Raw genomic sequence first — 12,787 nt, forward strand, 5'->3', positions numbered from 1 at the left:
TATATATATATATATATATATATATATATATATATATATATATATATATATATATATAACAATAATCTTGTTGATGCCTATTGTGAGACCTGGCATTTACTTTCCAGAGCGCACACTGCACTAGCAGTTTGCGCTGTGGAAAATAAAACATATTGTAAAATAATTCAGAATAGTTATGCATATCGCTACAGTATCTCAAGGACTTAACTTCCCTATATATAATTCAGAACTGAAATATTTTATAGTTTTCCATTTATAGATAAGACGCATTGAATATGTACATATGAAGCATCTTATTTATCGAGATGTGAAACCGGAAAATTTTTTAATAGGACGACATTCTACTAGGAAGCAACATTTACTTCATATTATCGATTTTGGGCTTGCAAAAGAGTATATTGACTGTGATACTGGTAAGTTCCTGCATAACCGGGGTACGCTGAGAATGGTACAGCGAGCGGTAATTGTGGATTTTTATTATTTAAGTTGCCATAACCATAGTTTCGAGCACTGGCATATTGATTGTGTTCATCCTTTATCAGCACTTTCTCAGTGATTGCAAGTTATGCTTTAACTCTGCCAATAATTTGGCGATCAAGTAAAGGCAAAACTGATGGGCACAAGGACTTCATTTCGAAATTTGCGTAAATTTTGAAGACATTTGAGACAAATGAAACGAAACAGTCAAATCGATTACAGGTAAACACATTGCGTACAGGGAACATAAGTCATTGACAGGCACGGCAAGGTACATGTCAATAAATACACACCTGGGTAAAGAACAGAGTAGAAGGGACGACTTGGAAGCACTTGGGCATATGTTCATGTACTTCCTGCGTGGATCACTACCTTGGCAAGGTCTTAAAGCAGATACGCTCAAGGAGCGATATCAAAAGATTGGTGATACCAAACGAGCAACTCCAATTGAAGTGCTTTGCGAGGGCTTTCCTGGTACGATTTTTTACTGTACCTGCTTAATTGTCAGCGCTGTATTTGTGAACTTGTATCAGTGGCGGTGTTTAAAGAATCAGGATTAGACGTCCTCCATAGTTGTCGGTGTGTGATTTCTTTTGAAGTCATTTTGATGAAATCAAATCAGTTTTTGGTTCTGAATTTTTGATAGCTTGAGATCCACGATCAGGTAAATGAAGCAATATAAATTGTAGTTATAAATGTAGCTGATCCTCGGTAAAAATATTCAGTGTTGTGTATTCAGTATCTTGGTGATCATCATCATTAATATCTGGAATAATTATTTGTATTATATTGAGATGCGATTGCAGAGGAATTTGCTCAGTATTTGCGATATGTTCGTCGATTAGACTTCTTTGAAACGCCGGATTACGAATATTGCTATAATCTGTTCAAGTCCGTGCTCGATAGGCTTGGTTATACATACGATTACGAGTTTGATTGGACACCAAAACTCAATCAAACGGTATGTTTATTGTTTCAAATAACGGCAAACATGTAAAGGCAAGTTTTCAACTCTTAAGTTACACCCTGTAGAATATCGCAAGTAAGTTAGTATCAACAATCCATTTGAGTTCCATCTGTCGAAATTTTAGTGCAAAATTCCGGATCGCGGCATGATTAACTCAAATCAAAAGAATGAAAGTTAACGATGAAAAGAAAGCTTGTTAATCAATATCGTAGACGTATATGATGTTTAGGAATTTCATTCATCCTGGTGTTTAGTAATGCGAAATGGTTTTTGATTTGAATGATCATAATGTTTTAAACGCTTTTCATTGCAGTCAACACCTTCGGATTCCCTTCATGCCGGTGATGCGCACAAAGGAGAGGGGAAACGGACTGGTACTGCAAAAGGACGACAAAGTGAAACCCTCAAACCTACCAATCAAGGCGCTGGACAACAAGGTGGTGGTTTTGGCTCTACTCAGGTAAGTATTTTATGACTACTACTGAATAATCTCTATCTCCGAATTATTTCTTGCTAAAAAAAAGTGCAGTTCGGACTTTTAAAATTTAGTTACGATATCACATAGGTCGAGGGCTACTGTCTGTATTGTCATCGTTGTACTTGAATATGTAATTATGGAGAAAAGTATGTTTTGGAGGTAATCAATTCAAATGTGGGCGAATTGATGGAAGACAACGGTGGTCGGTCGCAACAACCCGTCACACATCTGGAAGATAATAGTGAAGTAAAGTAAGTTGATTGTCCCACATTTATTGACCATGAAATGCTTTCCTGGATCTGATCAACAAAAAGTGATAAAGGGATTTTATCATAGTTGGCAGCAGGGAATAATATCAGTGTAACTTGTTTTTAAAAAATAATTGTTTAGGTGTTGTTGCTTTCGACGACGAAGACGAAAGACTCCACAACAAAAATGATGAGATTTTAGTTATTTGATGGCCTGAAAGGACGCCGAGAAAAACAAGGGAGGATGCGTATTTTGATATTGACTGCGTCATACTTTGAAAGTTTTGGCTTGCCCTATGTCTCTCCTAGTGTCATTTTTTCACCTTAGTTTTTTTTTTGCTCTTACCTATCGTTATCATTTGTGTTTCTGATTTGCTCTCGGGGTTTCTTTCCTCACTGCCTTAGGTCTATTTCGGTTATTTTTCATTCAGCGGCATTGACATTCTTCTAACAAAAGCTAAATATTCCAGAATGTAAGTCGTGTGAGATTTTGTTATACTGAGTACTTTGTATGAAATTCAAGAATGCTTTACACTGGAACGAGGCAATGTTCAATCCATATTATCCGAAGAAGTTGATACAAAACGTTCCTTGTGTATCTGCTCTTTTATTTCTGTACACCATATGTTTTTTGGCTTCAAATTTTAAGGTTTATGTTCACTTCAAAGCTTGTATATTTTAGAAATCTGATTATTTGTTATTTCATTTCACTATAATCACTGTTCGTCCATTATGTTTGCCTGTATTTTTCATTGTCCTGGATTCCATAATCAAATAAGGAAGAAACTCGATTGCACCACGCGTTGTTCTCTAACCTTATGCATTTTCCGTTTCAAACTCTGAAAAGTTTGTAAATGATTCATCTTCGAATGTATTTGTAGTGAATTTAGATACGTTGGACCATAAACAGCAAATAGTGCTCTCATATGGGTCCCTATATTTAATGAATATCCGCTTGATTTTGGATTAAAAAAGAAGTCTAGAAAAAATTGGAAAAGAATTCTACAGTACACTACATAGGCTAGAAACGTGAGAGTGCGTTATGCATATCTCTGACTTTAAATACGGTTTTTTCTTAAAATTACTCTAATGCACTATGTTCCTTGAATGCCACCTGTTCGTAGTAGAAAATTTATAGTGATCAATTCTTCCTTGTTTGCAAGTGTTCGTTTAGGTTACGAACAGTAAAGGTACTTTTGACTGCGTTAGTAATGAATGATAGCACGTGCTGTTGACGTAATTGGAGATTAAAGTTGGAGATAGTAGTCTACCATGTCATCTCTCAATATGTGTAGTTCTAACATTTTGGGAGTTCATTTTGAGGCCACGAACATCGCAGTAAGTGGGGTTTTGACGGCTCCTCATGTTCTGATAATCCCATATACTGGTGGCATTATGCATTGTAAGCAGGGAGAATAATTATAGGTAAGGACTAAGACGTTATTCTTTAATGCTTGAACGATGTTTGAATTTTGTTGTTTGCATAACATACCAGATGTCTCGACTTTTCTAAAGTAACATAGGCATAGCTTCACTGAGGGATATTTCTATCACATAGAAGGATATTTCTAGTGTGTCTCTCCAGATATTTCTATCACATGGGAAAGATATTTCTCTCACGTCTCCCTATTTATGTTAGCCTGGCCTCAAATAAACTAGGAATGACTTTCGCTGGAAATATTCGTTGTACCAATAGTGTGTGGTAGAGGATGGCTCTGTGAAATCAATTCCACAGTGGCTGTTTTCGGAGAGGCAGGAAATAAACTATCGAGGATACAGAGTGGATTCCTGCAAGTAATGAGTGGACTTGAGGTTTCGATTGATTTTTAGTAGCCATGGCTCGAGTGTGAGCAGTAGTTGAGGTAACAGTGAGTCAAACAAAGATTTTGAAGACTTTGTTTTCAAGTCAATAAGCAGATATGTGAAACTGAAGAGAATGGATATTGCGTGGTGGTATCTGCCCTTTTGTCTGGTTTGAGAATGATAATTTCAGGAACGCTTTATGGCTGTGGTGTATTGTCAGCTTGAAGTATTTTCTGTACTTCGCTCTTCAACATTTCCGCTATTTTTCTCAAGTACTACAAGGACTATTACAAGTACTTCGAATACCACCAAAATTGTGAAGGAGAATTTAAATGTTGGTACAATAGGTCACGTGGATCATGGAAAAACCACCTTAACTGCCGCTATCACCAAAATTCTATCTAGTAGAGGTAATTGCTTCTTCAGCTTTTTCAATTTTAGTGGTGGTTTTTTGTTGATTAGTTGGTAGGCTGGTGTTTTTTCGTAATGCTAGATTTCGTTGAATTTTGTATTTTACTGATGAGTTTTCTTTTTATTAATAAAAATTTATCTTTCATCGCTTTGTTTTTGCGAACAGCTTTTACCTTTCATGAGTCCTCTTAACTGTTTTTGAAGAACGAATGTTGTTTAAGAAAATGTCAGTTACTTGAAAGTGTTGTAAGCGAGTCATTTTCAGGGAAAACAAAGTTTGTCAAATTCGAGGAAATTGACAAAGCAAAAGAGGAGCAAAGACGGGGCATAACCATAAATATTGCACATATTGGTTATGAAAGTGATATACGACGGTATGCTCACACCGATTGTCCCGGACATAGCGATTTCATAAAAAATATGATTTGTGGTGCAACACAGATGGATGTAGCCATTTTAGGTGATTTTTAAAAGATTTATGTAAATAGCACCAAACGTCATTAACAATTTAATAAAGACGCTAGGTCGCTAGGTTCCACTTCATTCATATAAGTACGTATGATTCAACATTAATTCAAGTGAATCGAAGTTGGCAAATTGAAGCAATAATACAGATGTCTGACGGATAGATCTTAAAAATGTATCAGAAGGACTATGTAATTCTGATTTTCAGTGATTGCTGCAACCGATGGAGTTATGACACAAACAAAGGAGCATCTTTTACTGGCTAAACAAGTTGGAGTTTCTAGCATAATTGTATTTATAAATAAGGTGGATTTGGTCGATAATGACGTCGTTACACTAGTGGAGATTGAGGCACGAGAATTGTTAGAGCACCATGGTTACAAAGGTCTGTTTCGCATCATTTTTCTTTGTAGCACTACGGATATGAAGTATTAGCACTGCTTATAAACTAAATTTATATAGATTTCGGCTTTTATATTCTATGTTGAGAAGTTAATGAAATTGCAAATCAGTTGTCTCAGAAGACCATTTCATGTCATATGTTTGATTGTAGATGAATCAGTTATTGTGGTGAAAGGGTCGGCACTGCAAGCTTTGCAAAAAAATGATGGAAAATGCGTTGAAGAGTTAATTTCGGCTTTGGATAAGGCTCCTCTTCCGAAGAGGCTGCAAGTTGTTCATTTATACTAATAACAATTAGTTTTAATGAAATTCTATGAAACTATAAGCATATTTAGTGGATTATACAAAATGCTATCATGGGTCGAAAATTTTACTGTCTGGATAGAATGTTTGCAATTTTTTTGTTCTTTTTTGAAATAGTAAAATAACTTCATGTAATTCGCTATTGTCCTTTTATAGAATGCACCGTTTCTGATGCCTATTGCTTCGCGAGTATCAATTACTGGGAGGGGAACTGTTGTCGTTGGAACGATTGAACAAGGAAAAGTGAGGAAAGGTGATAAAGTGGAAATCAAAGGAGAAGGTCAATGCATTCATTCCGTTGTTTCGGATATACAAATTTTTAAAAAAAATGTTCTTGAAGTAAGCAATTGGTATGAATTTTATTATAATATAAAATGAGGCCCACTGATAGAGTCTTTCTTGATTCTGAAAATATTTTCTACAGATTTTTCATGATTCTCATTTTGGAAGGTTACTCTGTCTTGCAATATAAGCACAGACATGATCATATCATAACGAATCCAGCTGTAAAGATTCTCTATTGTTCATTTTTTTTCTTTTCTCAAATTCCTTATAAATTCTTGTAAAACTCATTAAAAACTGCAGTCTAAAAACTTGGTGATTTGTTCAGGTTTGTGCTGGAGATCACTGTGGCATTTTGTGTCGTGGTGTTAAAGCGAATGTAGTGAAAAGAGGTATGTGGCTCGGAGCCGTAGATGCAATCACTACATCAAACTTCTTCAAGGTGTTATATTGCTCGATTGAAAGTTCATTAGTGCTTGCCTGATTAAAGTAGCCTTCAGAATTTTCTAGGAAGAAAATTGTAGTGCCAATTATTTCTTGATTTTTAGGTTGAGTTGTATTTATTATCTGAAAAGGAAGGTGGAAGGTGTTTGGCAGTACATTCTGGTTTTACTGAAAAGGTATTCTGTAGTACATGGGATCAGGTTTGTTCATTCTTTACTTTATAACTCTCGCTCTTATTTTGTTCCGATATTAGTTATTACTCTTCAAACTTCTAAGCACAGCTAAACTGGCTGTTTTATTCAGGCTGGCCGCATACATCTGGAATCTGATATGCTAATGCCTGGCGAACATTGCCCAGCTTACCTTGTTCTGGTTAAAAAAATGCCTGCGATACAATCATTGCCTTTTACAATACGAGAAGGCAGCAGAAAGACGATTGCTCGTGGCATAATTCGAGAAGTTTTTCCTCCAATTAATTTAGATTCCTTCAAGGATATCAAAGATAATGGACTTGAAAAATTTGTCCCACAACAATAATGATACTCCTTGTGGTATTATCACTAAAAGTATCCACAGTTGAGAAAAGTAAATGTGGAATTTGTATGAAATTTGCGTGGTCTTTGAGGATTCGAAAATTTTATCATGTCATGCCAATGTTCCTTGAATTCATGCTATCGAAATGTCAAACAACTCATTTTCGTTCCGATAATCTTTGATAACCATTAGCTCATTTGATGTCATCAATTATCACTTCAATAGTGGTTCAGTATATCTAAGCATCAATAACTTTTCAAGAAGAGGATATGGGTCGTATAGAAAAGAAATAATGTTTTTGGCATATTACTTCTTGTGTCTAGAATTTGGAAAACTAACGAGATGGTTAGTTAACGGCTAATAAGGTTTTGAAAATAAAGTGATCTTATAGTTATTTTTAATATTAGAACTTATGGTACTGTGTAATTTTGTTCGAATTTATGGCAGAATTTATACTTATATGAATGAATATTTATGTAATATTCATATAAATCTTGCGTTTATAGTTTCTTGTCATCTTTAATAAAGTTTTTGAAAAAAAAGATTCTGAAGTGGTTGTTACTACTGTGATGATGATTGTGCAGCACCAGTTATTTTATATGAGGATAAGGTAAAGAAAAGACAACGAAGATTTATTGTGGATATTTTCTAACTCATCCTTTAAAACATAAAGTAGTTGTAGTAGTTGCTGTACTTTTGAAGAAATTGAAATGAAATATCCATTTCAATTTCTAGGTTGACAAATCTAGTTGAAGTTTAGGACTGAAAAATTCCGAGAGCTACTTCCTTCGATTTTAAGCTATAGGCGCTTTCCATCAGGTTGTCGTTATTATGGTTTGTCGTTTTTTCTTTTTTTTTTAATAATTTTCTGTATTTTTTTTTTATTTGGTGCAATGGAAGAGAATTTGGAGGATTGCATTTGGGGCAAGTCCGATTGGGATGCATACACGAAGGAACTGGTTGGAGCAATTAGAATCAATGAAGCAGATCTTTTGGGAAGAATTAATGTTGTGAAAGAGAATGTTGGTCGACGGATTCGGGAAGCTGTAAGTTTTGCGTTCTAACGAAGGGTGTAAATTTCTCTTTCGTTCGAAATGTGTTGGTATATTATGGCTCGAGGGCAGCTATTTTTTCCTCTACTTCATTTCAGTTAGAATTTCACAGGTTGAGCAACATCATCCTCGTTTGGTGGAACAGGCAAGCGCTGTGCAGAATTTGGATCGTGTACAAGCAACTATCAACCGTGAGATGTCTCATCTGTATAAGAAATGTAAAGAACTGGGTGAAAAGTTTCAGTCTGCGTATGAGAAAATATGTCATACAACAAGTAGACTTGAACAGCTATATGCATTAAGGCAGATTTTGGCGTCTGCTGACAGGTACGTATGCACTAGTGATTTCGTCTGCAGAAACATGAGATAAATTCAGCGAATATACCAAGCAATAATTTAAAATTATCCTTTAAGATGCAAACAACTTATTGGGAAACTCGGAAATACGACTGAATTGGTGAAACGCTCAGAGATAATTTGTGAATTAGAAGCAGTCACAACCGAAATACCATTTTTGAAAGACTTGAACAATATGCGTGAAATGGTCTTGGTCTTGGTAACTTAGTGCTACAGTTTCCATATTCCATTAAATTTTTAAATTGAGAAAGAAATTCAATTCATGATTGTTTTCATTTATATTTTGCAAAAAAAGATGTTTCATAGATACCTAAGCTAACTGCCGAAGCCAGAAAAAGCACAACCAGTCATCTAAGATCATCGCTTGAAAGTCTCAGTGCACCACTCGTTTCTTCATGCGCTCGCGCACTGAACAATCTGTCATCATATGAATCTGAGGTAATCCTCTGATCATGCTACATCGACTTAGTAGCTTGGGAATCAGAATTCGTATACATTGTTTTATGTAGAATGCCGAAATCTGTTTTTCTCGATTTGCAGGGCGCGGTTCAGTAATTTTTCCAATGAAATATTACCTGATTTGGATTTTCAGATCAGTCGACTTTTGGAGGAAAATGTCAAAAGCTTAGATAACCAGCTTTTACAGCTTAATAGTAGCACTATAATGGTGACAAAATTTCTTCCTCAGATAGCAAATCAGATTCAGGTGTGCTTTTCTTCGCTGTGTATTATATAAATACTTGCAATTAGGGTGTATTAGTCTGGATATTTTAACTCGATGAAACTCATAGTGAATGAAATTACTAAAAATCAAGTTTGTTAGTCCCGTAATTTTGAAAAATTTTTAAATTAGTTGTTATATTTTTAGACTCTAGATATTTCTGTTTTGCAGATGTCACTAGAACAGTATTCCTTGTTAAGCATGAGAATTACTACAGAATTTTGTGAAAAGCTTGCGAAAGTGATTTCAAGACGTATTTCCGAAAACGCTTCATATGCTACTCGTTTTGTGCAAATTCTTTCCAAAGTTATATCTATATATCCCGCTAATGCTGTACAGCCCTTGGATCAAAGTCTTCGACCTCTACGCAGAGCTATATTGTCTCATTCTCTTAGCAGAATGTTTAAAGCAGTTGATAACGCTTTTGGAGAAAATGATTTAACGAATTTGTCTGTGGAAAAAGTATATTTAATATTTCCAGTTTGCTTTATTATGATTCGGTTGTTTAGATCGCTGATGGAGTTTATCAGTCCGAGTTCTTTTATATTAGAAAGGTTTATTTAAGATTGACTCTGCAATTAAAGAGGAGTTGGAAGGCGTGGAATGGGATGCACAGCTGAGTAGAGAAATGGAGGTGAATGTGGCAAAAGTGCTCCAATTAGTTGCACAAAAGATTGAACAACACCTTGTCTTAGATTCACCGACGCTTCAAATGAGTGAACGTCTTAGCACTGCGCAGGTAAAAATGACTAACGAATTGTCTATGGAATAACTTATTTGTCGGTGCAAACATATCTTGCAATTTGTGCGACACTGTTAACAGAAATATCTCAGCAAATTTCTTTAAAGAAACTTGTTTCTGAATATGTTCATACACAGAGTGAAAAAATATAGTGAATGGTGATTTGGAAGCATTTACGCAGTCATGAAGTGTTGCAATAGCCTTAATATCTTGAGACTAATCTTTGGTCTCGGGTAATCATGAATGTAATGGGATCCATCTTCTACAATTACAAATTCTTTTTTTGTGATCTGGAAGTGAAAGCGAGAAGAACGCTAATTTTACAATTGATTTTTAGGTACAAAATTATGCTTTAGTCTCTGTGGCACACATATTAAGTTTATCCTGGCCGGAGCACAATGAACCTTTAATACGAATCTCGCAGCAAATTCGAGAAGCACTAATGGATGTGGCACGTTCATCTGTTTTCACAATTTTGTTATCAATGCATTACGAGAAGTTAGGTGACCCATCTCCATATGTAAAGGAACTTTGCAACTATTTTCGCATTTTGCAGTCCCACTCATCTTTTTTGAAGTTTGCTGGTTTTGAAGAAGTTTTCAGTTCGTTCTTGGATTATGTGATTGAGTTATTTTTGATGAATTCATCGCTTTTGCGACCTCTTTCTTTAGATCAACTCTCACATTTGTCTTTTGATTTACAGTATATTGCCACTCATGGTCTTTCGTTATACAGTGTACAGTCTTCTCTCATGCCTGTTGTACCCCGATTTGTTGACGCTTTCAAGCTGTCCCCAGAACAGTTAGTGCAATCGGAATCATTGCCCTTTTGGTTTGTTGTACAGTTATTGATAAGTATGAGTGAGGGGACGCTGTTGTCGCCACATATATCGGCTAATTGGTCACTGGAAGAATATTTAAAATGGTGCTTAGATCACAGCGCAGCAGATCGTTTAAATTTTTTGTCATCTCTTATGCGTTCCTATACTTCATCTGTTATCTCATCTAGGCGTACTGAGTATGTTACTAACTATCCTTTAATCATGAACGTTTTACAAAAGATTGCTTGCTCCATGAGCTGATCTTATTGGTTTTGAATATTGTAAAATAATTGTGGTGAACCGTCTGTCTCATGTCCCACTGCTGAACTTTTATGGATGAATAAACCTATCACTAACGTATAAACCATTCATCATTTGGTGCATAGTTTAGGTTAATATATGTCAACAACTACTTCAACAACACTTTTTATTTTCAGCGAATGATACATTTCGATTATTTAAATTCTTTTGTTGAGTTGTAGTAGACTATGTCGGTTAAATGTTTTTATTGATTCCAGTAATATTTTAACAAGAGTTTCAAGTTTATAACGTTCATGTCAACAGTCTTGGGAACCAGTCATATTAACCAAAAGATAACCCACAGACTCAAAATTAAATTTAATTTCAGTAACACTTGTTGATCAGGAAGGAAAGCAAGATTTCGGTCCGCAAAAACCCGTGTTAGCATGCGAGAGATCCCTAAAGACGGTATTATTTTAACGAATTATTTATTGTTTAAAAAAAAAGATATAGCTGATATATCACATAACGGTATTATTTGATGTATTTCTTCTAATGTAGATTTAAGAATCCAGATAAAATGTATGCTCGGATCTTTCAGATAAACAAGGTGATAAAACCATAGAACAGGATGAAGAGTGGGAATCGAAAACCGTGATAATGGAGATTGATGGCATAATGGATGTGAACACAGCACGACAGGCTTTGAATAGAAATGACAGTGCTATACGTCGATGCAACATGGAGAATCCTATACTGCAAATCTCAAATTCTCTCTTCACAGCTGAATGGAATTCCATTATAGGCACTGACATGATTTTCAAATTAGAAGAGAAGCAGCTTCGTTTTGTTGAGTGTTCGGATGTTAGATTGAAAGCTGAAAAAGCTCTGGTCATTGATAATGATGACAAGTAATAAACTATGTTCCATATAACTGTTGGTGTGTCTGCTTCAACGGGTTTCTTTACACCTCTATTTCAAATTAGAAAATTTCTATTTTACTTCGATATTATCCAAAATTGAAATATCATTATCGAAGAATGAAATGGTCTAAAAATCAATTCCCTTGTTGGGATACCTCTTTGTCCACCGACCAGATGTTCTCCAAAAGAGATGGTAAAATTATTCTCACATTGAATTTTTTTAAAGCTTTAGTTTTCAGGGTTGGTTATACAATTTAGCTAATTTTGGATAATTACATTAGCTAACTGTTTCAAATTATGCTGTTATGGTGTTTTGTGTCTGTGCGATTCTTCGAAGTGAACAGGAACAATTTATAGCTCAAGAAGTTTTTTTCCTTCTTTCTAAAGTTTCTAAATATTTTGCTGCAATGTGAATGTGGCAACATACGACTGTGGCGGAAAATATTTTTCAGGCGATTGAGAAATTCCACTCTCTGTTATACCTATCGGTCGCTACAAATGAGTTTACGAAAATAACCAAACGATGCAGCGACGACGGCTTTTCATTGTGCCTCTTTCGGAAGAGAGCTTATGTCATTGGCCTGTGTCCGACGTACGATCGATTCGCTTTTGATGAACGCGCGACAGTAGGTGATCTATCAGTGCTGGTGACTGGTTTAGTTGACGCAGTCAAAATTATGATTTTCTTCAAAGTTAGTATCTATTCTATTAGGAAATGTTGAGGTAGTACCATGCAGAAATTACAGGCATTCACTTTCGGTTTTACTACCAGTTTTTTCATCGTCTATACAAGACCAAAAGTGGCTTACCTTTTCAAAGTTCAGGGTATATTAACGCACATCTGGGTACATTAGGCGCTCTCTGCGTCTTTGACATCCTTATACCCCTGGTGTATCTACAAGGTTCTTCTGATTGCATCATATATACTATGATGATAACATTTTTATTGGCTTGCGAGAATCATGCGATTATGAGGGCGGAATATTTACCAATGTAAAAACATTAAACTGTTATTTAAATACTATAGTATTACAGTGTTTACTGCAGGTGATTTATTAAAAGGCAGTGTGGGAAATTTTCGCAGCGGTCTTATATATATATATATATATATATATATA

General features: G+C 35.4%; 3 protein-coding genes across 3 annotated transcripts in view; all 3 read left to right on the forward strand.

The window, feature by feature from the left end:
* The window catches only part of LOAG_17252 (CK1/CK1/CK1-G protein kinase), a gene marked incomplete at its 5' end in the record, with an annotated part of 5,930 nt that extends 3,163 nt beyond the window's left edge, over window positions 1-2,767 (forward strand). The window contains 6 exons of the mRNA XM_020449911.1: window positions 260-413; window positions 700-951; window positions 1,284-1,438; window positions 1,758-1,904; window positions 2,082-2,173; window positions 2,313-2,767. Coding sequence (XP_020306501.1) covers window positions 260-413; window positions 700-951; window positions 1,284-1,438; window positions 1,758-1,904; window positions 2,082-2,173; window positions 2,313-2,361 — 849 coding nt within the window. The 3' untranslated portion in view covers window positions 2,362-2,767. The remainder of the gene's footprint in view (window positions 1-259; window positions 414-699; window positions 952-1,283; window positions 1,439-1,757; window positions 1,905-2,081; window positions 2,174-2,312) is intronic.
* Window positions 2,768-4,155: 1,388 nt separating this feature from the next.
* LOAG_08359 (elongation factor Tu domain-containing protein) lies at window positions 4,156-7,088 on the forward strand. The gene is made up of 8 exons (XM_003143891.2): window positions 4,156-4,383; window positions 4,650-4,844; window positions 5,058-5,234; window positions 5,403-5,521; window positions 5,711-5,893; window positions 6,165-6,278; window positions 6,385-6,480; window positions 6,584-7,088. Exons 1-8 carry the CDS (start codon window positions 4,173-4,175, stop codon window positions 6,815-6,817), a joined length of 1,329 nt encoding a protein of 442 aa, XP_003143939.1. The 5' UTR covers window positions 4,156-4,172; the 3' UTR covers window positions 6,818-7,088.
* A 619-nt stretch (window positions 7,089-7,707) lies between these two features.
* Window positions 7,708-11,661, forward strand: LOAG_08360 (hypothetical protein; the record flags this gene model as incomplete). The annotated part of the gene is made up of 10 exons (XM_003143892.1): window positions 7,708-7,860; window positions 7,979-8,193; window positions 8,281-8,422; window positions 8,530-8,661; window positions 8,816-8,929; window positions 9,092-9,406; window positions 9,510-9,683; window positions 10,024-10,206; window positions 10,390-10,636; window positions 11,348-11,661. The coding sequence occupies 10 exons, from the start codon at window positions 7,708-7,710 to the stop codon at window positions 11,659-11,661; spliced, it is 1,989 nt and encodes a 662-aa protein (XP_003143940.1).
* Between the last annotated feature and the right edge of the window lie 1,126 nt (window positions 11,662-12,787).

Source organism: Loa loa (genome assembly GCF_000183805.2).
Source record: "Loa loa unplaced genomic scaffold supercont3.53, whole genome shotgun sequence".
NCBI classification, from domain to species: Eukaryota; Metazoa; Nematoda; class Chromadorea; order Rhabditida; family Onchocercidae; genus Loa; species Loa loa.